This window comes from Aulostomus chinensis, chromosome 8, assembly GCF_037954235.1.
Source record: "Aulostomus chinensis isolate RoL2024-O1b breed Wild chromosome 8, RoL_Achi_v1.0, whole genome shotgun sequence".
NCBI lineage: Eukaryota > Metazoa > Chordata > Actinopteri > Syngnathiformes > Aulostomidae > Aulostomus > Aulostomus chinensis.
In genome coordinates this window covers 17,338,820-17,366,206 of record NC_141327.1, presented here as the reverse complement: position 1 = coordinate 17,366,206, position 27,387 = coordinate 17,338,820, and the positions used below count along the sequence as shown (strand labels likewise).

The following is a 27,387-nucleotide window of genomic DNA, read 5'->3' as shown; positions in this document are numbered from 1 at the left end:
CCGTGTCTTCCCAGGCTACACTCTGTCACTCTCTCTGAGGTCTGTGTGTTGTGGTTCTGACAATAACTTTCTTGGACAGACTAACAACCTGCCAGATCTCTTCAGCTTGTGGCCAGCGACTTGTGGCCAGAAAACCAGACCGCAGACAGCCTCGCACTTGCGTAACAGACAAAACAGACACATGATATACAAATGCACACATGGAAATTAGTGCTTTGCATAGTTTAATTAGTGCTGGCAGGAAAAAAAACTGCAGGGCAAGAAAAACCTGAGATAATTCACCAGACGGTATTTTACAGTTGTTTTTTTATTCACTTTACCATGTGTGAAATTTTTCACATTTGCTCTACTGTTCCTAGAGCTCCGTTTTGGCTTCTGCCCCTGCTTGTTTCTCCTCCTGAAAAATGTGAAACAACTGTGATAAGTACAAAAAAGCAGCAGAAATCAAACTGTAAAAAGCAGTTTCCCACAGTCCAAAGACATGCAAATGGTGGCGAGGCTAATTGATACTCTGAATTGATTGGTTGTCTGTCTATAGGTGTTGGCCCTGTGATGGACTGGTGATCCGCCTCATGCCAGAAGGTTGCTGGGATAGGCTCCAGCCCCCCTGCGACCCTTAACAGGGTAAGTAGTAGAAAATGGATGGATGGATGGATGGATGGATGGATGGATGATGGATGGATGGATGGACATTAGGAGTGCACTTCAACCATGTCAAGAATAACTTCTGCATATTTTCAGACGTGGTTTAATTTTTATTTTTGTTGTAAATCTAGTCAAATCTGACTTTGAATATATGCATTAAAAGAACTCTAAAAAAACAACAAAAACAAAAAATTAATTGCATAAAAAGATGGTGAAGTCACGTTTTCTGATATTACTAGAGAAACCTTAGACTGAAGTATTGAATTTTATTTGTATTTAATGACAAAGTGAAGGGCAGCATGATGGTGCAGTGGTTAGCACTGTCGCCTCATAGCAAGAAGATTCTGGGCCCCGGCTCAGGCACGGGATCTCTCTGTGTGGAGTCTCCATGTTCTCCCTGTTCCTGTGTGGGTTCTCTCTGGTACTCCAGCTTCCTCCCACAGTCCAAAGACATCAAGAGGGGACGAGGCTGATTGATACTCTAAATTGACTGTAGGTGTGACTGTGAGTGTGAATGGTTGTCTGTCTCTATGTGTTGGCCCTGTGATGAACTGGTGACCTGTCCAGGGGGAACCCCACCTCTCGCCCGTTGACGCTGGGATAGGCTCCAGCCCCCCATGTGACCCTTAATAGGAATAAGCGGAAGACAATGGATGGATGGACAAAGTGAAGACACTTTGCCGGTGTTTTTTCCTTTATTGGCAGATATCAATGCAAAAAGAGGATCTCAACTTAAAACCTGCCGGATACACAAATGTTTTCTATATATTTATAATCAGGACTGTCACATACAAGCATTATAGAATAATCCGGGTTTGTAGGAAATTATGATGGGGACATATTAGGATAACTGTAAATGCTACATTTTGTAAGTTATTTTTCTTGGTGATTTTCACAGTCAGGAATTTTATGGAGGCTGTGGTGCGTCAAAAGTCTCCTTTGGAATTCAAGTGCTAAGCATGCAACTATATAAGATAATGTAATTTGATCATGTTTGGTGCCGCTGCTTAGTGATGCCCTGCCACAAAACTATGCTTGTGTCTGCTTGGAAAGTCTCAAACTTGGTCACACCCAGCTGGATAGTGCTGTGTGGTGTGACAGAGTAAATTAGTGCACAGAATGTGGTTTCCTGTCGTGTGTAAGCGACATATACTGTGGCAGCAACTACTGCTTTTGTTCTTGTTGTAGAACGTTGGTGTGGCTCAGCTTCACTGTAATTTCTCTGTCTGTCAGCTTCTCAAGCATGACAGGTGGAGCGGAGTCCTCCGTTTTTCTTTTTTTTATTAAACTGTTTATTGTACATTTTAATTGTTGTGCTGCTTATTTTAAATCACTAAACTTAGCTGATCTGCATTCAGTTTGTTTAAAAGTCAATCTGCAGGCCAATGGTCCATTTTTGTACTCCACCAGTTTAGCTTTGCTCTCCTTTGAAGTCTCCCACTACCGGAAAAAAAGAAAAAGATTCTTCTTATTCATAGAGTTGAATGTTTAATCATTGCTGTTTAGAATTAAGAATCTGCACACACGGGCTATAAAATGAATCAAAGTATTATTGAAATCACAGAATGACATCCAAATTGCAAAAGCTGAACAATTTTGATAACTGTACAATATGTTAATGTTTATGAAAGATTCAAACACTCCAATAAAAAATCCAAAAATAACCCATCCTTCCATTTTCTACCGCTTACCCTGTTAAGGGTAACGGGGGGTGGAGCCTATCCCAGCAGCCTTCAGGTGAGAGGTGGGGTTCACCCTGGACAGGTCACCAGTCCATCATAGGGCCAACACATAGAGACAGACAACCATTCACACTCACAGTCACACCTACAGTCAATTTAGAGTATCAATCAGCCTCGTCCCCTCTTGATGTCTTTGGACTGTGGGAGGAAGCTGGAGTACCAGAGAGAACCCACACAGGAACAGGGAGAACATGGAGACTCCACACAGAAAGATCCTGTGATGGAGCCGGGACTTGAACCCGGAACCTTCTTGCTGTGAGGAGACAGTGCTGACCACTGCACCACCGTGCAGCCCACAAAAAATAATCCTTTTAGTAAAATTGAAATGCAAAAATGTGTTCAGTTTTCAGTTGGATATCAACTGCAATATGGGGCAAAATTTGAGTTGGATCTTTCCATTCATTGATGACAGTGTGGCAGGTGGACCTGTGAGCAGGACATGAGACATGATGATATTTTGGAGGCTGATCTCCGTGCAATATTCAATGGGACAGAATGAAGGTGGTGGATTTCCTCAGTTTTCTTGTAAAGAGATGTGTAGAACTGGTGGTGTTTCCCTTTAATGTTCACTAACCTTCAATTCCCCACGCAGGAAGGACTGGCAGAACTCCCGAACTCGCTCAGTGGAAATCTCTCCTTCAGGCAGCAGCCACTTCCTGTCAGAATCTCCGTCGTAGATGCCAACTCGTGGGAGGTCCTGAGACTTGAGGCCGAAGTAGCCCAGGGACTTGGAGTTGGACTTTAGTGCTCCATTGATCAGCACAAACAAGAACTGAAAACAGAGCCCGTTTAATCCCTCAGAACCACTTCGTTATATTCAGGAAAGCTTGAATTTATTCTATTTACAGCCGTGTAACATGTTCGTTGCTGGTGACTTGGACTGGTGAACATTCCCACCTTGCCCGTGAACTCGGGTGCCAGAGCCCCTAGCCGCTCTTTGAGCTCAGTGTCGTCTTTACTCCCCCTGTTGATGAAGAGCAGGAGGTGTGACTTGACCTGTGAATTGAACAAGCCCACCGCCGTCTGAGGAGACAGACGTCAGAGTCGTCAGCAGTTGATTCAGGGCCAACACAGGCTGATGCAGATGAAAGGAGAACCTACCACTTGAGTGTATTCAGTGAGGAATCGGACCTCGTTGACAATGATGAAGTTCACAAGACCGTCAGTCTCTAATTTCTGGGCCTCAGTGGTAACAAGGTTCTCTTGATGGTTGTCAGCCTGAAACACATCACACCCACACACACACACACACACACACACACACACACACACACACACACACACACACACACACACACACACACACACAGAGTATCCCTCATCGTCATCATCATCATCATCATCATCATCACCTGGTGCTGAACACATTTACATGTAAAAATAATACTTGACATGTACCTTTCTGAAGAGAGTGATGGTGTCTGAGGAGACGCTGTAATTAGGCCACACCTCTTTCACTGAGCAAATGGCAACAGGAACTGAAGGGACTCGTTTTGCGGCTCCAACAAGTTCCTTGTATCCACGACTCTCCTCTCCCTGAAGGAGAGTTAAACATGGAGATGATTCAACCACATCTCTTTTACACGTTTTTTCCTCAGTCGTCATTATTGCTCACTATACTGTGGACATTTATGCCTTTTCTTAAAATGCTCACATAATTTTATCCTGTATTCAATCTGCTTAGGCAATTATATTTTCAAGTCAGGGAAAAATATCTTCATTAATGGGCAGGATGTGATGTTATATGAACATCCAAACATGGGCATGCTGGGGGAGTTGGGCTGTCGTGCATTGGTGAAAGTTCCTGAGGACAATAGAAGGTTTGACTAAAATTTCCCTTTGATGTTACTTTGCGTTGTCTGCAACATCCCAGAGGACGCTGCTGTTCTTTTTACTCCGCTGTGTGGCAGGATTCGATATTTTACATAGCAGAACCCAACAGCACCTAAAGGAAGTGAACTATAATATCACCCCATCTGGCACAGCGTCCAGGTTGAATGGCAGAAAGACGCTGGAATTTCGCATTGTGCGAATACTAACAAAATGACTTCTAGAGGATGTTGGATTTTTGTCACCACACAAGTGAAAAACAAAATACAGACGTCAGCTGTTGTTGTCAATGTGCTACATGAGATCAGTTATATTTCTACAGGGATTATTCTGTTTTGTTGGATCTCTGGTGATAATCCGGTCATATAACCGCAACTTCTAACAAAAACTAGCTCATTTGCTGCGAATACTTCTAAGTTGTTGTTTTTTGCAAAACTTGTACATTTAATCAGGTCGGTATTGCTACTTTTACTTGTAAATTAGGAGCACATTTAATATCGCGTGTCTACGAGCCCAAATGAATTCAAGTCTTCCTATCCCATCTCGATTTTGCCGAACAATGCCAAACCCAACTGTGGATGGAATTTTAAGGATGGACCTACAAGAGCATTTGAGGACATGTCATCTTTCCATTGTCAACGATCACACGGGACTGTGTTGCTTTTTTTTTTAATTGAAATGCAAAACAAAAAAAGCCCCCCCCCCCCCCCCCCCCCCAAAATAAATAAAAAAAACTTTGGAGAAGGTTGAATGGGGCAAAATAAATGGAAACACGTTGGAAACAACAACGGGTTGACCTCTAAAAAAATAAATAAAATGGTGAATCGTGGCTATTTCAGAGAGGCTGTTGCATGCTCTCTGGCAATCAAGTTTATCATTTTGCAGCCTATAAAAAATGTTTTCATTCACAGTGAGTCACGGCACCAATATTTTGGTCTCTTTCTGCATCTCGGTCCAACTATTTTGTTATTCTCAACTGCCCCACTTCTCTCTCTCTTTAACCCATGAACCTTCTCCTGGCATTTGCACCAGAGGGTCAAACATATTCAGATATGGAGGCATTTCCTGTTGGCTGGCCTGCCATCTTTTCCCACTCACAGGCCGCAGCCAAAGGGTTTGGCTCTGCGGGACAGCCAGCTACGCGCCGCTGCCCTCACAAGACCAGCTCTGCCAAAGGTGTGGCCTGGAACTATGTCTTTCCTCCAAATCTATTTGCAACAGCATCCCCAAGACTGGTGCAAACTGTAATTATGAAGAGCTCATTGTCTCATTGTCAGTTCATTTGTCTGATTATGTCTGGTTTGCATGTTGTTTGTTAGTGTAATCAACTGTGCCATGTGAGTTTAAATCTAAGATGTGAGCTCATTCTGCTCTCTGACCTCCAAGAAGCCGATAACCACCACTTCAGCAGAGTCAATGAAGGCCTCCACAGCTTTGATGTCATCCAGTCTGGGAAGAGAACCGTCTGAGAGAAACAGACCGAGAAATAATCTCACTCTGACGATAAAATGAAGGAAAAACAACAACTTATAGTGCCTTAATGAAGAATAGAAACCCCTGATCTGGAATTTTATTTCAGATCTGATATTCACATGATTTTCTTCCTCAAAAACCATGAAGTGACCCTCTCAGGTCTATCCTGAACCATCTACATTCATTAGGTTTTTACATTCACTCCTTCAGGTTTTTCGTTGTCACCTGTTGTGCGTAACTACTGTCCTGCTTTGTTAACACAACTGCTTCCTGGCTGAGTTGTGTTCTCATGCCCCTCTGGTCCGATCAAGAACCCCACATTTGCACCGTATCATGTTAGTCCATCACTTTACAGTCAAAGCTGCTCTTGTTCAACAATGGCAGGAATGTCACAGCAGCATATAAAAAATGTAACTGTAAAAGGGACACAATAGCCAAATTTATACGAATGAGAAAAGCGGGTGAGAGTGTGTTCCCTAAACTCCCAGACGTGGTGAATGAAAATAGAATTTTCATTTGGGGCAGAAAGATGGGGGGGGGGGGGGGATTCATTGTGATTATTTTGACTGACAACGACTCAAAATATTAGAATGATCAGTCATTTGTCGTGATTCACATACTAATAGAAAACCACATTGAAATCATGATGGTGTGACTTTCTTTTTCAGGGCTCTGTAATAAACCATGATGTTTTCTTAGGATATGGTTTAGAGGCTAACACACCTCTGCAGCACCGCTGCTTAGCTGTGACTGACTCACGATCCCACACCCATGCTCTCTGTTAATCTCAGTTTAAATGGATGTACTATCACTTGTCCAGCCCTACAGTATCCGGTAAATTGTTGTTGGGTTGAGTTGCATTGAATGTTAATTCTGCATTGAATGTTTTTTTTGTTGTTGTCATTTATTTCCTCTTTGTGTAACAGAAACAAAGAAACTTTTACTACAAATGGGAAAATTAATGAATGACAGCCCAGTTGAGTAGCAATCTTTCCTGAATGGACACGCTTACTGTATGTCAAAGTCACTTTAGTTATTCATCCAATATTTGGGACAAATGTTCCTACCTGACGATAGCACCGGAGCTAAAGTCAGGGCATTGTTAAGGTCATCAGAGTTCATGAATTATTGACCTGGTAATTTTTCCGGTAATGGCTGGTGAAGTATATGTTAGTCCAACAGGACAGGTTAAGATCAGTTAGGATCTTTCCAACTAAAAAAAACCTTTCAACAGGCCTCTGAAGACAAACTGCAAATATTAGCAGAGAGGATGTGAAAGGTTAGCCTCCAAATACACAGCAGAGAGAATTACCTTTCTCTGTGGCAGTGACGGACGACACCAGCAGGGAGAGGAACACAGCGATCAGCATCTTCAGATGGATTTGACTGTTGAAAGACAAACCAGAAGACGTTGTCGCTACTTGACTCTGCTCTCGAGGGGGGGGGGTGGGGGGGTGGGGAGGTGAGTTGTGATTGGTGGCATCATGGGAACAAACCAGGTGTTCTTGATAAGTAGGGACACTGGACTACGTGTCACTGTGGGACAGACACAGGTTGCTATAGCAACCATGACCCACTGAGTCTCCTGCAGTTTGTTTCCTTTTTTCCTCCAGTTGATCCAAATTAAACCACTTGCATTCTTAGTGGCCCTGGAGGCCACGTGCGTTTATGGAGTTGGTTTTCCTGTGTGTGTGTTTTATATAGAGTGAATGTGTTGGGGGGGGGGCTTCTGTGGACTCACGTGTGTGTGTGTGTGTTATATAGTGTAAATATGTTGTAAGTAAGTGGGGGTTCTTTGAGGTCCCGTGTGTGTGTTTTATATAGAGTGAATGTGTTGGGGGGGGGGGGGCTTCTGTGGACTCACATGTGTGTTATATAGTGTAAATATGTTGTAAGTAAGTGGGGGTTCTTTGAGGTCCCGTGTGTGTGTTTTATATAGAGTGAATGTGTTGGGGGGGGGGGGCTTCTGTGGACTCACGTGTGTGTGTGTGTTATATAGTGTAAATATGTTGTAAGTAAGTGGGGGTTCTTTGAGGTCCCGTGTGTGTGTTTTATATAGAGTGAATGTGTTGTGGCGGGGGGGCTTCTGTGGACTCACGTGTGTGTGTGTTTTATATAGAGTGAATGTGTTGGGGGGGGATTTCTGCGGACTGAAGTGTGTGTTATATAGTGTAAATATGTTGTAAGTAAGTGGGGGTTCTTTGAGGTCCCGTGTGTGTGTTTTATATAGAGTGAATGTGTTGGGGGGGGGGGGGGCTTCTGTGGACTCACGTGTGTGTGTGTGTTATATAGTGTAAATATGTTGTAAGTAAGTGGGGGTTCTTTGAGGTCCTGTGTGTGTGTTTTATATAGAGTGAATGTGTTGTGGGGGCTGGGGCTTCTGTGGACTCACGTGTGTGTGTGTTTTATATAGAATGAATGTGTTGGGGGGGGGGCTTCTGTGGACTCACGTGTGTGTTATATAGTGTAAATATGTTGTAAGTAAGTGGGGGTTCTTTGAGGTCCCGTGTGTGTGTTTTATATAGAGTAAATGTGTTGGGGGGGGGGGGGCTTCTGTGGACTCACGTGTGTGTTATATAGTGTAAATATGTTGTAAGTAAGTGGGGGTTCTTTGAGGTCCCGTGTGTGTGTTTTATATAGAGTAAATGTGTTGGGGGGGGGGGCTTCTGTGGACTCACGTGTGTGTTATATAGTGTAAATATGTTGTAAGTAAGTGGGGGTTCTTTGAGGTCCCGTGTGTGTGTTTTATATAGAGTAAATGTGTTGGGGGGGGGCTTCTGTGGACTCACGTGTGTGTGTGTTTTATATAGAGTGAATGTGTTGGGGGGGGGGGGCTTCTGTGGACTCACGTGTGTGTGGGGGGCTTTGCAGCAGCTGGGAGACCTGGGTTGCACCACATAGGGAACCAACTATCTTCATTCCCTTAGACTGAAAAGAAGAAGTGGACAGCGCTGCTCTCCAGTTTTGAAAGTTTGGGGAATACAGAAATGCTTTTATCTTGCATTCTTTCTAATAGCCAGCAGGGGGCGCCTCCACTGTTTGTGAAAGGGCTCAGATTGTGTAGAACTCAAAGAGGAAAGTATTTAGGCGTCCCACTTGATTTATTACCTCAGTGAAGATTTCCCGGTGAGTCTATCGCCTTACTCTCTAGCCTCAACTCTTCTTCGATGCATCATGATGTTCATTTTGTAAATTATGGTCTCATTTAAAGTACAATTGTTAATAAAACACAGTATGCTTTATGTGACTATTGAACTATGAACAGAAATGCATGTCAGCGGCACAGTGCACATTTTAATGGTGGTAAACAGTTTGTGGATGTTGTTTTTGACATTTATTAGTTATTTGGAACATTTAGTCACCTGGAAAGCTTTTATCCAGTGTACTGTTGTACTTCAACATGACAAAATGAGCCGTCTTTTCAGTTTCTCTGGAAAAAACAAACCTATTTCTCGTATGTGACCTCATTAGTATTCCAATTGATTGTTTTTAATCTATTTATTCTCATGCAGTGGCCAAGCTGAGCACGTTCTGAATGAAAATAAATGATGTTGGGAAAGGATTTAGGAGACTGATTCAAATACACACATCAACAAAACTGACAGATTTCATTTTGAGAAGAATAAACAGGCCTGTAATAAACCTCTGCCTTCGCTAGGATTACAATTTTTCATTTTTTTTTATTGAATCTGTTTGAGAGAGGAGATGGTTTACTCTAACCCAGTACAGTTTAACAACACCACAAACTACAGCCTTCAAAATGACGGTTAAAATGATGAACTCTTGATTCGGTGAAAACATCATAATCCTCAGGAATGGGAGAGTTACTGCACGGATGTTGTAGAGGACTCGATACAAAACCAGTGATTTACATGCTTTGGATTGTGATTTAAAGGCTTTTATATCAGTGAGTGTAAACCTTGAAAAATGACAAATCCAACCTTCAAAACAGATTTCAGTGTGAAAGGCCAGTTCTGAAATGAGTCAGTTATAACTCTTTATCTTAGGCTCCATTTTTAAGCCATCGGTCAAAGTAGTGACGAGCAGAATATTTTACAGTGAGTACGCACGGAGAACGTCTTCATTATGGGAGTTATTTTATTTTATTTTTTATATTTAGGGCAGGTGCGTGTTCGAAGTTGTCAGAGAAGAGCCCGTGAAAAGATATTAAACTACAATTTTGAGTCAAGAAGCAACACTCAAAACATGTGTTCAGATAATTCTACAATTCTACAATTTCATTTAGCAGACGCTTTTGTCCAAAGCGACGTACAACACAAGCAAGAATTCAGACTTAAGGAAAAAAACCATAGGAAGCGTAAAAGTGCTTCAGTTGTGATTTGGTCACAGGTAATAAGTTCATAAGTTCATTTCAGGGGAAAAGGCAGGAATTCCTTCGTGTCTCCATTACAGACATATTTTAACACCAAAACTCTTGGCAGAAAAAAAAAGTGTTTTGCATTGTGTGTGACGTTTTACTCAGCAACGTTTAAAAATGATTCCAACGAGAAAGGAATGTGGTAAAAGTTTCATGTGAGTTACACTCTGGCTCAACCGCAGAGTTGAAAACCAGCTGGGTGCACTAAAATACTACGACCTCTTAAGGACAAGATGGTGGCCATAGTTTTGGTTTGAACCCACTCAACTCCCTCCATCTTCTGGAAAACTGTGTGGGCTTGGCCAACGTCAATCCAAAGGCTTTTCTTATGTATCAATAACATACAAACACTACAAATATTACCGAAGTGAAATTGAAGTATTTCTGCTGGAGAAAGCCGTACTCTCTTTTTCTTGTGGTGAAATGTGCAAATGTCACAAGAGTGATCATGGAGGAAACATTGAGGACAGAATAGTTCATGACTGTGCCATCTTTAAGCATCAAAGCTTGTATATAGAGTATAAAATCTATTATATATGTGTCCATGATAAAAAACAGGATTCTTTTTGCTTTCTTCAAACATGTAGCCTTCAGTGGATGCTGTTATTTATTTGTTTATTGAGTGAATTACATAGGCTTATTCTATTTCACTGCGACTATTTGTAATTTCGTTTTGTTTAATTTGTTAATATTTAATTCAAAGCTCAGTTCATTAAATCGTTCTTTATGTAAACACCTGAGGATATCAATATTTGCTATGATAACATTACCATTAACTGGTAATCTGGTCACTAATACTGTGTGTTTAGTGTAACAGATACACTGTTACACATATCGGCGTGATAGCAGTGATGTTTGCTCCATGAACCACTGGATGTCACAGCTCAGGAGAGTCACGATTCTTTAAAAATGTCATACAAAGTTCTTATTCTGTAACTTTTATTGTAACAGCTTCGATACTTTATTATTTATTTTTAATCTTTTCCTTTAAACTCAAATAATAAAGCTTTTGCTCTCTTCATCTTGTATTGCTGGTCTTTGTCTCTTGTTGCTGGGCTGACACATAATTTGCTGTCAAGTCGGTCGCATTCTTGACACAAACGCCGACCAGAGAATGTCTGAAAAAACTGACGTACAAAGAAGCAACCCAGACGGACAGAAAAACATTTAAAATACTAGTTTTCCGCTGTTTCTGACTGTTTGCGTGGACGCCAGACTGAGACAAGACAGTTTAGGTCAAAAATACAGACAAAAGTGCTGTGATGAAGCAAATATAAGAATTATAGCAGAGGCAGAAACTCAAACAGAATGAGGGTCAGTTGAGTTTAATCTACTGTTTTTATCATAGTAATTTTAGAATGTTTTTCACTGACATTTACAAAAGCTGTGAGAGAGAGAATTGTATTAAACTAAATATGTCATGTCAAAAATAGTTGTTGTTTTTTCGCAAACAGATGTAAGGGTTTTCTAAGTATTTAATTCCATTAAGTAATTTGTCATTATCCGAGCTTCCTCTAAGCTCACGTGCTGATGCCTCTCAGGGTCACGAGAGGTCTGCTGTCCAGTCTCAGAGAGAATGTTCACGACATAGAGGGGGAGTGCAGAGAGCAGAGAGTATCGTGGCGTGACGAGCGCCGTGATGTCACTGGTGAACCTCAGGTTGAAAGATTACTGGTAAATCACAGCCAGGTTAAAGCTCTCTCTCATACATCAGTTACACAACCTTTAACTCCTAAGCTTTGACACTCGCTCGGCATTTGAAGCTCTCACACCCAACGGTATTAAACCTGGTGTTCATCCACTGAGCCGCTTCTGACACACTCTGACTTATGCAATCTAGACACGCAAACGCCGGTGTTTGTGATAGACCTGTGATAAGCCTTTGACATTTTAAAAATGGCTCAAGATAAGAAGGCCGTGTCTGAAAGCATGAAAAGAAAATCTATAGGTAACATCTTTGCAATTATTTTTGTTTGTTTCTGTTTTTTTCTTCTCCTTTTTAGACTGGAATGTTCAATCTGGTGACCAAAACAGGATGCTAAATTAATTATTGCATAAAAACCACAACATCGAAAAGCATTTTTAATTTTTTTAATTTTTTTTTTTTTTTAAACAGGCATTGGATCAAGAAAAAAGAAACCTGACAATCAAAAATTCTGTTCAAAATTCTCCTGCTTGTTGCTGCATGTTCTGGAGTACGAGACAGTTGGGGGATTAGTATGATGTGTGTCACGGTTACTGGGTCAACTGCGAGCGAGGATTTGCAGTATGGATTTCTTCGTGATCAAGTGACGGACTGATGGTTATGTCAGCGCTACACAGAGGACCAGGAATTCCTCGAAGCACCTTTGTTTGCAGTGAATAATCTTAATAATGCGCAGCATGCAAGGGCGAAATTATTAGACATAAGAAATTGAGTCATCAGGTGTGGGACAGCTCAAGTCATCCTTGTCTCCTGACCTGTGTTGGTTCAAGACATTTGCTACTCCAGTCCCGGTACCAAGAGTGTGTCAGGATTCCCCTTCAGTGTGGTTCCTCCTTTGCCTGCAGCCTCAGGCCACCCTAACCCTGCCCCTGCCCGGTGCCAAGCCCTTCCAAGCTGACTGCAAGACTGCATTTGCTTCTGCTTCTGTCTTCTTTTGGTATCACTGCTTACTTATGCATCCCAAAGCTTCGTTAGAATCCGGCGGAGAAGATGTTGCCCACCGAACGGAAGAAGCTCCTGATGCCTCTGTGCTTCTTAGACTGGGGCATGAGCTGTTCCTCCAGAGAAGCAGCAATTAGTTGGTCCACCTCGAACTCCTCCAAGGACATGAAGGCCCAGACATTGTTAGCGCGACCAAACCTGCTGCACAGGGCTTTGAAAATGGCCTTGTCAACATTTTTTAAATTTTCTGGGGTTACCTCGAACTCCAGTCCCTCAACTTTGGCCCATACATCCTTGAACAGATGTTCAGTGAGGACCTTGAACACTTTCAAATCAGTGCTCACCTTTGCCCTTTTAAAAGCCAGAGTAACAACTTTCTGTATTAACACCCTCACAGCTGCTCTCCTGATGCCTGCTGTCTTCTTCACATCCGTCGGTGGTTTTCCAGGCACAGTGTGTTGGGTTTGAGGCCCTGGCTGGTCTTGTATCTGGAAATGCAAGAAATCTCTGTCTTTCTGTCTGTCTTTGACATTATATATACATATATGTACACATTTTCACCAAGGAGTAAGGTCGTACTCACCTGACGGACGGGCGCGATTTTTTTCTTTCGACGCCAAATACGTTTTAGTAGTGGCCTGAACTTTCCACATCTTGGACGAACTTTAACACCACCTGCTATAAAAGGATGCTGTAGGAGGTCAGGGAACGTTAACTGCCTCTTAGGGTCCTTGGTCATGAGGCCTATCAGGAAACTCTGTTAGGGAGATATCACATATTCACTGTGAATAGTTTTGCTTGTCTTGAAGTACTTCATTGTGCATATTTGCTGGCTTAAGGCAACTTGTTTTTTGTAATGAAAACTAACACACTGTAGCACAGACAGCTGCTGAGGACAAAATAGGAGAAGGTAGTAGTTGTGTACCTTGCAGATGTTGCTCATGGCGCTTGGGACCGTGACTGGATCTGCCTCTTTGCCGTCATCGCTACGGGATGCGCGGGGGGCTTTCTCAGAGTCCTCCAGCTGAGACATTATTTCCTCGTACTCAGGACATTTCCCAGTGATGAGGAAATTAAGGAGGAAACCTAAGTTCGTTAGGTCGTCACGCGGGTCAAATGACTGCCTCTTCTTCTTTTCCTGAGGGGATTTGTGGAAAAATCCCCACTTCCGTTGAGCAGCTTTTACTACCCTGGCACACCTAAGACAGAATCACATGTAATTAACACTGATATCTAACGATCCGCACAGCAATATACTCCTTTAAATCTACTCACCCAAAGTCACACAGTGTGACCAGCCCATCATCCCCCAACATCACATTTCGTGGATACAGGTCTTGATGAATTATATTTCTCAAATGTAGATAATGTAATGCCGACACAAGCTGGCGGGCGATATCGGCAACCTTGGTACAGAAGAAGAAACAAAGTGACCATTGTGTAAAATCACAATGTCTGGCATGACTGTGAGCTGTGAATGAGTACCTGTTTTTCTGAGAGGGTCTTCGCCTCATCCATAACCTTGAGAAGATCCCGGCCCTTGACAAATTCCATCACAATAATCGTCTGTGGAAATATGTAACAGTTAAGGGATGTAATAAGATGATGTGATTCATCAAAGGAGGTTTGAAAATGACTTCATGTAATCTTACCTGATTTTCGGTCTCAAAACTGTTACGAAATCTCACTATGTTGGGATGGTTTAGAGATTTGGCGATGATGACTTCATTCATTTGTCGTCTGAGCTCGTAGGGATCGCAAAACTTATACATCAACTTGAGAGCCACAACCTGACGGAAAATGCAAGAGGGGCCACAATGAAGCTACGTATATGAGTCTGGAAAACCATATTGCAACCAAAGTTACCTACTTTGCCAGTGGCTTTTTCTATCCCCTTGCGAACTTCACCAAAGAAGCCAAATCCCAACTGCTCACAAACTTCATAACATTCCATGTTAATGACAGGTGGCATGAGTTACCAGCTGACAAATTATTAACACGCAAAAAGGGATGTTAAGAGTGATTTGTGCTGATTAAAATCTTGCAAATGTTAATGTCAACTTTGGGGTATGTTGACAAAAGAAATGTCATAGAGCAAGAAACAGCTGACATCCCATATATGTGCAGAACCAGTATCAGACTGGTGGCTCCCAACAGGTGTCATTCATCATCACTGACATGCCAGTCCTGACTGGTGTCATTCATCATCACTGACATGACAGTCCTGAGAGGTGGCTGTCATCATCACTGACATGACAGTCCTGAGAGGTGGCTGTCATCATCACTGACATGCCAGTCCTGACAGGTGGCTGTCATCATCACTGACATGCCAGTCCTGAGAGGTGGCTGTCATCATCACTGACATGACAGTCCTGAGAGGTGTCTCTCACCCTCTGTGACATCACAATCCTGCAACCTATCTGTCAATCATCACAGATTCAAATCTGTCAAATCAGAGATTCCTGACAAACCCAAAGACCTCTATTGACAGGAGCATTCTGAACCATTCAGTTCAATACTCCACTTGAAGATGTGTCCCATTAAATTACTCATGCAGTCAATAGACTTCATTCATGGTCGTGTTGCTTCAAGGTTTGCATGTCCAAAATACCTGGTGGATTGTTATCAACTTGTATTGCCAACGGCTGACACATCAATAACGAGTTTGTTACTTTTCTCCTCTTCTACTGGATCATCAGCGGAAGACAATGGATGGATGGATGCTTATTCCTATTAAGGGTCGCGGGGGGGCTGGAGCCTATCCCAGCGGCTACGGGTGAGAGGTACTGATGGATTTGGATGAACTTGGATAACGTTCGTTACAGAATGTGTACACGACATTTGCACCTCCAGAGGCATCCAGACGAGTGTGACAGAATAAAATTTACACTTTGGTGAAAGTGATGGGCCAGGATTGAATTTAAATGTCAGTCAACAGGAATGTTAGAACATCTGAGTATTGCAGAGATGTGTGACGTGTAATTGTTTTGGTTTCCCTTATTTTCTTTTTTAGTAACATAAAATGTCAGGGGCTGCACGGTGTTCATTTTGGCCTTCTCTCGCTGTGAAAACACTATTTGTGTCCAGTGATACAAAACAGACATAACTTTTGTTCAAAGTGAGTTTTCAGTCAAGTTTAAAACCTGAAATCATAGAAAGATGCATAAAAGAGAATTGGTAGGTGGATTTCACTCAGTTTTCCTCAAAATACAGGAGTTATGCTAGAAGTGTTCATTTTGGCCTTCTCTCGCTGAGAAAACGCTATTTGTGACCTGAGATACAAAACAGGAGGGCTGCACGGTGGTGCAGTGCTCAGCACTGTGGCCTCACACCAAGAAGGTTCTGGGTTTGAGTCCCGGCTCCATCACAGGGTCTTTCTGTGTGGAGTCTCCATGTTCTCCCTGTTCCTGTGTGGGTTCTCTCTGGTACTCCAGCTTCCTCCCACAGTCCAAAGACATCAAGAGGGGACGAGGCTGATTGATACTCTAAATTGACTGTAGGTGTGACTGTGAGTGTGAATGGTTGTCTGTCTCTATGTGTTGGCCCCGTGATGGACTGGTGACCTGTCCAGGGTGAACCCCACCTCTCGCCCGAAAGCTGCTGGGATAGGCTCCATTCCCCCAGTGACCCTTAACAGAAATAAGTGCAAGAAAATGGATGGATGGATTTTGTCAAAAATGGCAGCAACTCCACCTCTTCAGCCAGAGCCTCGAGGGATATGAGGGTTAATGTGACTGGGAGGAGTGGATCCATTTTGACGAACATACTCATCATCACACAGCCAGGTTTCAGTGAGACAGAGCAGGTCAATACAATTGTCAGATATCAGTTCATTCACTAATTCAGTCTTGGGCATCAGAGATCTTATATTTAATAGTCCACATCTAATTTTGATATTCTTTTGTGATAATTTAGTGGTTGTGTTCATTTTGATTAGGTTTTTATGATTGACACTACAAGTAGAATTGGAGTGAATAAACTGTAGTGGCCGGGGACAGACACGGCCTCTATGGGTGGGTAACTGCCCTAATGGACGCGCAGAGAGGTGTGTAATAGGGCAGCTCTGCTTCCTGGTCTGAACTGTGGGTGGTCAGGGTTTTGGTTCTATTATAAACTGGGCCATATTTCTAGAATTGAGAGCAGCTCCGTCCAATGTGGGATGAATGCCTTCTCTCCTAATTAGACCAGGTCTCCCCCAGAAAGTTTTCCAACTGTCCATGAAGCCCACTTGGTTAGCTTGACACCACCTCGACAGCCCGCGGTTGAACGACGACAGGCGGCTAACGTGTCGTCGTTGGTCCGATTTGGCAGGGGTCCACAGAAAACTACAAAGTCCGACATGGTCTTCGCAAGTGTACACACCGACTGAATATTAATTTTGGTGACTTCCGACTAGCGTAGTCGGATGACATTACCGCCGACGTGAATAACGATTTGATCGTATGTACGTTTACTTTTAGCCAGCAGTTTCAAATTTGTATCGAAGTCGCCCGCTCTGGCCCCTGGAATGCGCTGGACTATGGCCCCCGGTGTCGCTAATTTCACGTTCCTCAGAACGGAACTTCCAAATACCAGAGGTGTTTTCTCAGCGGATGTGTCGCCGAGCGGGGAGAACTTCTTAGAAACGTGAAGCGGTGGTTGGTCACTGACAGCAGGCTTCCGCTTAGGACTGTGCTTCCTTGGGACAGTATAAATACTACAAGTATTACCGAAGTGAAATTGAAGTATTTCTGCTGGAGAAAGCCGTACTCTCTTTTTCTTATGGTGAAATGTGCAAATGTCACAAGAGTGATCATGGAGGACAAATTGAGGACAGAATAGTTTATGACTGCACCATCTTTAAGCATCAAAGCTTGTATATAGAGTATAGAATATATGATTCTACTATATATTATTACACGAAATTAGTGTTGTGATTGTTTTTGCTTTCTTCAAACATGTAGCCTTCAATGGATGCTGTTTATGAGTATTTGTTCATTGAGTGAAATACATCAGCTAACTATTTGTATTTTTCTTTGTTTTCATTTTTTAATATTTAAAACAAAGCTCAATTCATGAAATCGTTCTTTATGTAAACACCTGAGGATATCAATATTTGCAGCAAGGTACGTTTTCATCCGTCGGCGTGATAGCAGTGATGTTTGCTCCATGAACCACTGGATGTCACAGCTCAGGAGAGTCACGATTCTTTCAAAATGTCATGCAAAGTTTTTACTCTGTAACTTTTATTGTAACAGCTTCGATTCTTTATAAGGGCCTGAGCCAGAAGGTACTTCAGGCGAAGACCCTATTATGTTTTATTCATTTATTTTAAATCTTTTCCTTTAAACTCAAATAATAAAGCTTTTGCTGTCTTCATCTTGTATTGCTGGTCTAAGTCTTCGTCTCTTGTTGCTGGGCTTACACATAATTTGCAATGAAGTCGGTCGCATTCTTGACACAAACGCAAACCAGAGAATGTCTAAAAAAACTGATGTACAAAGAAGCAACCCAGATGGACAGAAAAACATTTAAAATACTAGTTTTCCGCTGTTTCTGACTGTTTGTGTGGACGCCAGACTCAGACAAGACAGTTTAGGTCAAAAACAAAGACAAAAGTGCTGTGATGAAGCAAAGATGAGGATTAGAGCAGAGGCAGAAATTCTTACAGAATGAGGGTCAGTGGAAGTTTTAGGATGATTTTTACTGGCATTTACAAAGGTGACAGAGAACTGTATTAAAGAAGAAGACATTCAGAAATTGAGTCATCAGGTGTGGGAAAGCTCAAGTCATCCTTGTCTCCTGACCTGTGTTGGTTCAAGACATTTGCTACTCCAGTCCCGGTACCAAGAGTGTGTCAGGATTCCCCTTCAGTGTGGTTCCTCCTTTGCCTGCAGCCTCAGGCCACCCTAACCCTGCCCCTGCCCGGTGCCCTGAGCCCTTCCAAGCTGACTGCAAGACTGCATTTGCTTCTGCTTCTGTCTTCTTTTGGTATCACTGCTTACTTATGCATCCCAAAGCTTCGTTAGAATCCGGCGGAGAAGATGTTGCCCACCGAACGGAAGAAGCTCCTGATGCCTCTGTGCTTCTTAGACTGGGGCATGAGCTGTTCCTCCAGAGAAGCAGCAATTAGTTGGTCCACCTCTAACTCCTCCAAGGACATGAAGGCCCAGACATTGTTAGCGCGACCAAACCTGCTGCACAGGGCTTTGAAAATGGCCTTGTCAACATTTTTTAAATTTTCTGGGGTTACCTCGAACTCCAGTCCCTCAACTTTGGCCCACACATCCTTGAACAGATGTTCAGTGAGGACCTTGAACACTTTCAAATCAGTGCTCACCTTTGCCCTTTTAAAAGCCAGAGTAACAACTTTCTGTATTAACACCCTCACAGCTGCTCTCCTGATGCCTGCTGTCTTCTTCACATCCGTCGGTGGTTTTCCAGGCGCAGTGTGTTGGGTTTGAGGCCCTGGCTGGTCTTGTATCTGGAAATGCAAGAAATCTCTGTCTTTCTGTCTGTCTTTGACATTATATTTACATATATGTACACATTTTCACCAAGGAGTAAGGTCGTACTCACCTGACGGACGGGTGCGATTTTTTTCTTTCGACGCCAAATACGTTTTAGTAGTGGCCTGAGCTTTCCACATCTTGGACGAACTTTAACACCACCTGCTATGAAAGGATGCTGTAGGAGGTCAGGGAACGTTAACTGCCTCTTAGGGTCCTTGGTCATGAGGCCTATCAGGAAACTCTGTTAGGGAGATATCACATATTCACTGTCAATAGTTTTGCTTGTCTTGAAGTACTTCATTGTGCATATTTGCTGGCTTAAGGCAACTTGTTTTTTGTAATGAAAACTAACACACTGTAGCACAGACAGCTGCTGAGGACAAAATAGGAGAAGGTAGTAGTTGTGTACCTTGCAGATGTTGCTCATGGCGCTTGGGACCGTGACTGGATCTGCCTCTTTGCCGTCATCGCTACGGGATGCGCGGGGGGCTTTCTCAGAGTCCTCCAGCTGAGACATTATTTCCTCATACTCGGGACATTTCCCAGTGATGAGGAAATTAAGGAGGAAACCTAAGTTCGTTAGGTCGTCACGCGGGTCAAATGACTGCCTCTTCTTCTTTTCCTGAGGGGATTTGTGGAAAAATCCCCACTTCCGTTGAGCAGCTTTTACTACCCTGGCACACCTAAGACAGAATCACATGTAATTAACACTGATATCTAACGATCCTCACAGCAATATACTCCTTTAAATCTACTCACCCAAAGTCACACAGTGTGACCAGCCCATCATCCCCCAACATCACATTTCGTGGATACAGGTCTTGATGAATTATATTTCTCAAATGTAGATAATGTAATGCCGACACAAGCTGGCGGGCGATATCGGCAACCTTGGTAAAGAAGAAGAAACAAAGTGACCATTGTGTAAAATCACAATGTCTGGCATGACTGTGAGCTGTGAATGAGTACCTGTTTTTCTGAGAGGGTCTTCGCCTCATCCATAACCTTGAGAAGATCCCGGCCCTTGACAAATTCCATCACAATAATCGTCTGTGGAAATATGTAACAGTTAAGGGATGTAATAAGATGATGTGATTCATCAAAGGAGGTTTGAAAATGACTTCATGTAATCTTACCTGATTTTCGGTCTCAAAACTGTTACGAAATCTCACTATGTTGGGATGGTTTAGAGATTTGGCGATGATGACTTCATTCATTTGTCGTCTGAGCTCGTAGGGATCGCAAAACTTATACATCAACTTGAGAGCCACAACCTGATGGAAAATGCAAGAGGGGCCACAATGAAGCTACGTATATGAGTCTGGAAAACCATATTGCAACCAAAGTTACCTACTTTGCCAGTGGCTTTTTCTATCCCCTTGCGAACTTCACCAAAGAAGCCAAATCCCAACTGCTCAAGTACTTCATAACATTCCATGTTAATGACAGGTGGCATGAGTTACCAGCTGACAAATTATTAACACGCAAAAAGGGATGTTAAGAGTGATTTGTGCTGATTAAAATCTTGCAAATGTTAATGTCAACTTTGGGGTATGTTGACAAAAGAAATGTCATAGAGCAAGAAACAGCTGACATCCCATATATGTGCAGAACCAGTATCAGACTGGCGGCTCCCAACAGGTGTCATTCATCATCACTGACATGCCAGTCCTGACTGGTGTCATTCATCATCACTGACATGACAGTCCTGAGAGGTGGCTGTCATCATCACTGACATGCCAGTCCTGACAGGTGGCTGTCATCATCACTGACATGCCAGTCCTGAGAGGTGGCTGTCATCATCACTGACATGCCAGTCCTGAGAGGTGGCTGTCATCATCACTGACATGACAGTCCTGAGAGGTGGCTGTCATCATCACTGACATGACAGTCCCGAGAGGTGTCTCTCACCCTCTGTGACATCACAATCCTGCAACCTATCTGTCAATCATCACAGATTCAAATCTGTCAAATCAGAGATTCCTGACAAACCCAAAGACCTCTATTGACAGGAGCATTCTGAACCATTCAGTTCAATACTCCACTTGAAGATGTGTCCCATTAAATTACTCATGCAGTCAATAGACTTCATTCATGGTCGTGTTGCTTCAAGGTTTGCATGTCCAAAATACCTGGTGGATTGTTATCAACTTGTATTGCCAACGGCTGACACATCAATAACGAGTTTGTTACTTTTCTCCTCTTCTACTGGATCATCAGCGGAAGACAATGGATGGATGGATATTATATCCATCCATCCATTGTCTTCCGCTTATTCCTATTAAGGGTCGCGGGAGGGCTGGAGCCTATCCCAGCGGCTACGGGTGAGAGGTACTGATGGATTTGGATGAACTTGGATCACGTTCATTAGAGAATGTGTACACGACATTTGCACCTCCAGAGGCATCCAGACGAGTGTGACAGAATAAAATTTACACTTTGGTGAAAGTGATGGGCCAGGATTGAATTTAAATGTCAGTCAACAGGAATGTTAGAACATCTGAGTATTGCAGAGATGTGTGACGTGTAATTGTTTTGGTTTCCCTTATTTTCTTTTTTAGTAACATAAAATGTCAGGGGCTGCACGGTGTTCATTTTGGCCTTCTCTCGCTGTGAAAACACTATTTGTGTCCAGTGATACAAAACAGACATAACTTTTGTTCAAAGTGAGTTTTCAGTCAAGTTTCAACCTGAAAGCATAGAAAGATGCATAAACTTGAAGTTACAGGTGGATTTCATGCAATTTTCCTCAAAATACAGGAGTTATGCATGAAGTTTTCATTTTGGCCTTCTCTCGCTGAAAAAAACGCTATTTGTGACCTGAGACACAAAACCAGTCAAAACTTTTATTCAAAGTGAGTTTTCAGTCAAGTTTAAAACCTGAAATCATAGAAAGATGCATAAAAGAGAATTGGTAGGTGGATTTCACTCAGTTTTCCTCAAAATACAGGAGTTATGCTAGAAGTGTTCATTTTGGCCTTCTCTCGCTGAGAAAACGCTATTTGTGACCTGAGATACAAAACAGGAGGGCTGCACGGTGGTGCAGTGCTCAGCACTGTGGCCTCACAGCAAGAAGGTTCTGGGTTTGAGTCCCGGCTCCATCACAGGGTCTTTCTGTGTGGAGTCTCCATGTTCTCCCTGTTCCTGTGTGGGTTCTCTCTGGTACTCCAGCTTCCTCCCACAGTCCAAAGACATCAAGAGGGGACAAGGCTGATTGATACTCTAAATTGACTGTAGGTGTGACTGTGAGTGTGAATGGTTGTCTGTCTCTATGTGTTGGTCCTGTGATGGACTGGTGACCTGTCCAGGGTGAACCCCACCTCTCGCCCGAAAGCTGCTGGGATAGGCTCCAATCCCCCAGTGACCCTTAACAGAAATAAGTGCAAGAAAATGGATGGATGGATTTTGTCAAAAATGGCAGCAACTCCACCTCTTCGGCCAGAGCATCGAGGGATATGAGGGTTAATATGACTGGGAGGAGTGGATCCATTTTGACGAACATACTCATCATCACACAGCCAGGTTTCAGAGAGACAGAGCAGGTCAATACAATTGTCAGATATCAGTTCATTCACCAATTCAGTTTTGGGCATCAGAGATCTTATATTTAATAGTCCACATCTAATTTTGATATTCTTTTGTGATAATTTAGTGGTTGTGTTCATTTTGATTAGGTTTTTATGATTGACACTACAAGTAGAATTGGAGTGAATAAACTGTAGTGGCCGGGGACAGACACGGCCTCTATGGGTGGGTAACTGCCCTAATGGACGCGCAGAGAAGTGTGTAATAGGGCAGCTCTGCTTCCTGGTCTGAACTGTGGGTGGTCAGGGTTTTGGTTCTATTATAAACTGGGCCATATTTCTAGAATTGAGAGCAGCTCCGTCCAATGTGGGATGAATGCCTTCTCTCCTAATTAGACCAGGTCTCCCCCAGAAAGTTTTCCAACTGTCCATGAAGCCCACTTGGTTAGCTTGACACCACCTCGACAGCCCGCGGTTGAACGACGACAGGCGGCTAACGTGTCGTCGTTGGTCCGATTTGGCAGGGGTCCAGAGAAAACTACAAAGTCCGACATGGTCTTCGCAAGTGTACACACCGACTGAATATTTATTTTGGTGACTTCCGACTAGCTTAGTCGGATGACATTACCGCCGACGTGAATAACGATTTGATCGTATGTACGTTTACTTTTAGCCAGCAGTTTCAAATTTGTATCGAAGTCGCCCGCTCTGGCCCCTGGAATGCGCTGGACTATGGCCCCCGGTGTCGCTAATTTCACGTTCCTCAGAACGGAACTTCCAAATACCAGAGGTGTTTTCTCAGCGGATGTGTCGCCGAGTGGGGAGAACTTCTTAGAAACGTGAAGCGGTGGTTGGTCACTGACAGCAGGCTTCTGCTCAGGTCTGTGCTTCCTTGGGACAGTATAAATACTACAAGTATTACCGAAGTGAAATTGAAGTATTTCTGCTGGAGAAAGCCGTACTCTCTTTTTCTTATGGTGAAATGTGCAAATGTCACAAGAGTGATCATGGAGGACAAATTGAGGACAGAATAGTTTATGACTGCACCATCTTTAAGCATCAAAGCTTGTATATAGAGTATAAAATCTATGATTATACTATATATTATTACACGAAATTAGTGTTGTGATTGTTTTTGCTTTCTTCAAACATGTAGCCTTCAATGGATGCTGTTTATGAGTATTTGTTCATTGAGTGAAATACATCAGCTAACTATTTGTATTTTTCTTTGTTTTCATTTTTTAATACTTAAAACAAAGCTCAATTCATGAAATCGTTCTTTATGTAAACACCTGAGGATATCAATATTTGCAGCAAGGTACGTTTTCATCCGTCGGCGTGATAGCAGTGATGTTTGCTCCATGAACCACTGGATGTCACAGCTCAGGAGAGTCATGATTCTTTAAAAATGTCATACAAAGTTTTTACTCTGTAACTTTTATTGTAACAGCTTCGATTCTTTATTAGGGCCTGAGCCAGAAGGTACTTCAGGCGAAGACCCTATTATGTTTTATTTATTTATTTTTAATCTTTTCCTTTAAACTTAAATAATAAAGCTTTTGCTGTCTTCATCTTGTATTGCTGGTCTAAGTCTTCGTCTCTTGTTGCTGGGCTGAAACATAATTTGCAATGAAGTCGGTCGCATTCTTGACACAAACGCAAACCAGAGAATGTCTAAAAAAACTGATGTACAAAGAAGCAACCCAGATGGACAGAAAAACATTTAAAATACTAGTTTTCCGCTGTTTCTGACTGTTTGCGTGGACGCCAGACTCAGACAAGACAGTTTAGGTCAAAAACAAAGACAAAAGTGCTGTGATGAAGCAAAGATGAGGATTAGAGCAGAGGCAGAAATTCTTACAGAATGAGGGTCAGTGGAAGTTTTAGGATGATTTTTACTGGCATTTACAAAGGTGACAGAGAACTGTATTAAAGAAGAAGACATTCAGAAATTGAGTCATCAGGTGTGGGACAGCTCAAGTCATCCTTGTCTCCTGACCTGTGTTGGTTCAAGACATTTGAGCTCTTGCTACTCCAGTCCCGGTACCAAGAGTGTGTCAGGATTCCCCTTCAGTGTGGTTCCTCCTTTGCCTGCAGCCTCAGGCCACCCTAACCCTGCCCCTGCCCGGTGCCCTGAGCCCTTCCAAGCTGACTGCAAGACTGCATTTGCTTCTGCTTCTGTCTTCTTTTGGTATCACTGCTTACTTATGCATCCCAAAGCTTCGTTAGAATCCGGCGGAGAAGATGTTGCCCACCGAACGGAAGAAGCTCTTGATGCCTCTGTGCTTCTTAGACTGGGGCATGAGCTGTTCCTCCAGAGAAGCAGCAATTAGTTGGTCCACCTCGAACTCCTCCAAGGACATGAAGGCCCAGACATTGTTAGCGCGACCAAACCTGCTGCACAGAGCTTTGAAAATGGCCTTGTCAACATTTTTTAAATTTTCTGGGGTTACCTCGAACTCCAGTCCCTCAACTTTGGCCCACACATCCTTGAACAGATGTTCAGTGAGGACCTTGAACACTTTCAAATCAGTGCTCACCTTTGCCCTTTTAAAAGCCAGAGTAACAACTTTCTGTATTAACACCCTCACAGCTGCTCTCCTGATGCCTGCTGTCTTCTTCACATCCGTCGGTGGTTTTCCAGGCACAGTGTGTTGGGTTTGAGGCCCTGGCTGGTCTTGTATCTGGAAATGCAAGAAATCTCTGTCTTTCTGTCTGTCTTTGACATTATATTTACATATATGTACACATTTTCACCAAGGAGTAAGGTCGTACTCACCTGACGGACGGGTGCGATTTTTTTCTTTCGACGCCAAATACGTTTTAGTAGTGGCCTGAGCTTTCCACATCTTGGACGAACTTTAACACCACCTGCTATGAAAGGATGCTGTAGGAGGTCAGGGAACGTTAACTGCCTCTTAGGGTCCTTGGTCATGAGGCCTATCAGGAAACTCTGTTAGGGAGATATCACATATTCACTGTCAATAGTTTTGCTTGTCTTGAAGTACTTCATTGTGCATATTTGCTGGCTTAAGGCAACTTGTTTTTTGTAATGAAAACTAACACACTGTAGCACAGACAGCTGCTGAGGACAAAATAGGAGAAGGTAGTAGTTGTGTACCTTGCAGATGTTGCTCATGGCGCTTGGGACCGTGACTGGATCTGCCTCTTTGCCGTCATCGCTACGGGATGCGCGGGGGGCTTTCTCAGAGTCCTCCAGCTGAGACATTATTTCCTCATACTCGGGACATTTCCCAGTGATGAGGAAATTAAGGAGGAAACCTAAGTTCGTTAGGTCGTCACGCGGGTCAAATGACTGCCTCTTCTTCTTTTCCTGAGGGGATTTGTGGAAAAATCCCCACTTCCGTTGAGCAGCTTTTACTACCCTGGCACACCTAAGACAGAATCACATGTAATTAACACTGATATCTAACGATCCTCACAGCAATATACTCCTTTAAATCTACTCACCCAAAGTCACACAGTGTGACCAGCCCATCATCCCCCAACATCACATTTCGTGGATACAGGTCTTGATGAATTATATTTCTCAAATGTAGATAATGTAATGCCGACACAAGCTGGCGGGCGATATCGGCAACCTTGGTAAAGAAGAAGAAACAAAGTGACCATTGTGTAAAATCACAATGTCTGGCATGACTGTGAGCTGTGAATGAGTACCTGTTTTTCTGAGAGGGTCTTCGCCTCATCCATAACCTTGAGAAGATCCCGGCCCTTGACAAATTCCATCACAATAATCGTCTGTGGAAATATGTAACAGTTAAGGGATGTAATAAGATGATGTGATTCATCAAAGGAGGTTTGAAAATGACTTCATGTAATCTTACCTGATTTTCGGTCTCAAAACTGTTACGAAATCTCACTATGTTGGGATGGTTTAGAGATTTGGCGATGATGACTTCATTCATTTGTCGTCTGAGCTCGTAGGGATCGCAAAACTTATACATCAACTTGAGAGCCACAACCTGATGGAAAATGCAAGAGGGGCCACAATGAAGCTACGTATATGAGTCTGGAAAACCATATTGCAACCAAAGTTACCTACTTTGCCAGTGGCTTTTTCTATCCCCTTGCGAACTTCACCAAAGAAGCCAAATCCCAACTGCTCAAGTACTTCATAACATTCCATGTTAATGACAGGTGGCATGAGTTACCAGCTGACAAATTATTAACACGCAAAAAGGGATGTTAAGAGTGATTTGTGCTGATTAAAATCTTGCAAATGTTAATGTCAACTTTGGGGTATGTTGACAAAAGAAATGTCATAGAGCAAGAAACAGCTGACATCCCATATATGTGCAGAACCAGTATCAGACTGGCGGCTCCCAACAGGTGTCATTCATCATCACTGACATGCCAGTCCTGACTGGTGTCATTCATCATCACTGACATGACAGTCCTGAGAGGTGGCTGTCATCATCACTGACATGCCAGTCCTGACAGGTGGCTGTCATCATCACTGACATGCCAGTCCTGAGAGGTGGCTGTCATCATCACTGACATGCCAGTCCTGAGAGGTGGCTGTCATCATCACTGACATGACAGTCCTGAGAGGTGGCTGTCATCATCACTGACATGACAGTCCCGAGAGGTGTCTCTCACCCTCTGTGACATCACAATCCTGCAACCTATCTGT

At 43.0% G+C, this 27,387-nt stretch overlaps 4 protein-coding genes across 4 annotated transcripts; all 4 read right to left on the bottom strand.

The window, feature by feature from the left end:
* Positions 1–355: 355 nt before the first annotated feature.
* Positions 356–7,061, bottom strand: erp27 (endoplasmic reticulum protein 27). Its single transcript, XM_086210190.1, has 7 exons — positions 7,003–7,061; positions 5,597–5,682; positions 3,786–3,923; positions 3,489–3,605; positions 3,285–3,410; positions 2,962–3,159; positions 356–397 (listed from the first exon to the last, which is right to left on the bottom strand). The coding sequence occupies exons 1-7, from the start codon at positions 7,058–7,060 to the stop codon at positions 356–358; spliced, it is 765 nt and encodes a 254-aa protein (XP_086066316.1). The 5' UTR covers position 7,061.
* A 3,881-nt stretch (positions 7,062–10,942) lies between these two features.
* Positions 10,943–27,080, bottom strand: LOC147257428 (serine/threonine-protein kinase 36-like). The gene is made up of 8 exons (XM_086211343.1): positions 26,797–27,080; positions 26,579–26,716; positions 26,412–26,492; positions 26,202–26,332; positions 25,852–26,125; positions 25,510–25,683; positions 24,730–25,414; positions 10,943–12,528 (listed from the first exon to the last, which is right to left on the bottom strand). Exons 1-7 carry the CDS (start codon positions 26,896–26,898, stop codon positions 24,956–24,958), a joined length of 1,359 nt encoding a protein of 452 aa, XP_086067469.1. The 5' UTR covers positions 26,899–27,080; the 3' UTR covers positions 10,943–12,528; positions 24,730–24,955.
* Positions 12,518–14,925, bottom strand: LOC147257430 (serine/threonine-protein kinase 36-like). The gene is made up of 6 exons (XM_086211344.1): positions 14,586–14,925; positions 14,368–14,505; positions 14,201–14,281; positions 13,991–14,121; positions 13,641–13,914; positions 12,518–13,472 (listed from the first exon to the last, which is right to left on the bottom strand). Exons 1-6 carry the CDS (start codon positions 14,685–14,687, stop codon positions 13,140–13,142), a joined length of 1,059 nt encoding a protein of 352 aa, XP_086067470.1. The 5' UTR covers positions 14,688–14,925; the 3' UTR covers positions 12,518–13,139.
* Positions 18,093–20,838, bottom strand: LOC147257429 (serine/threonine-protein kinase 36-like). Its single transcript, XM_086210189.1, has 7 exons — positions 20,561–20,838; positions 20,343–20,480; positions 20,176–20,256; positions 19,966–20,096; positions 19,616–19,889; positions 19,274–19,447; positions 18,093–19,178 (listed from the first exon to the last, which is right to left on the bottom strand). Exons 1-7 carry the CDS (start codon positions 20,660–20,662, stop codon positions 18,720–18,722), a joined length of 1,359 nt encoding a protein of 452 aa, XP_086066315.1. The 5' UTR covers positions 20,663–20,838; the 3' UTR covers positions 18,093–18,719.
* Positions 27,081–27,387: the final 307 nt, after the last annotated feature.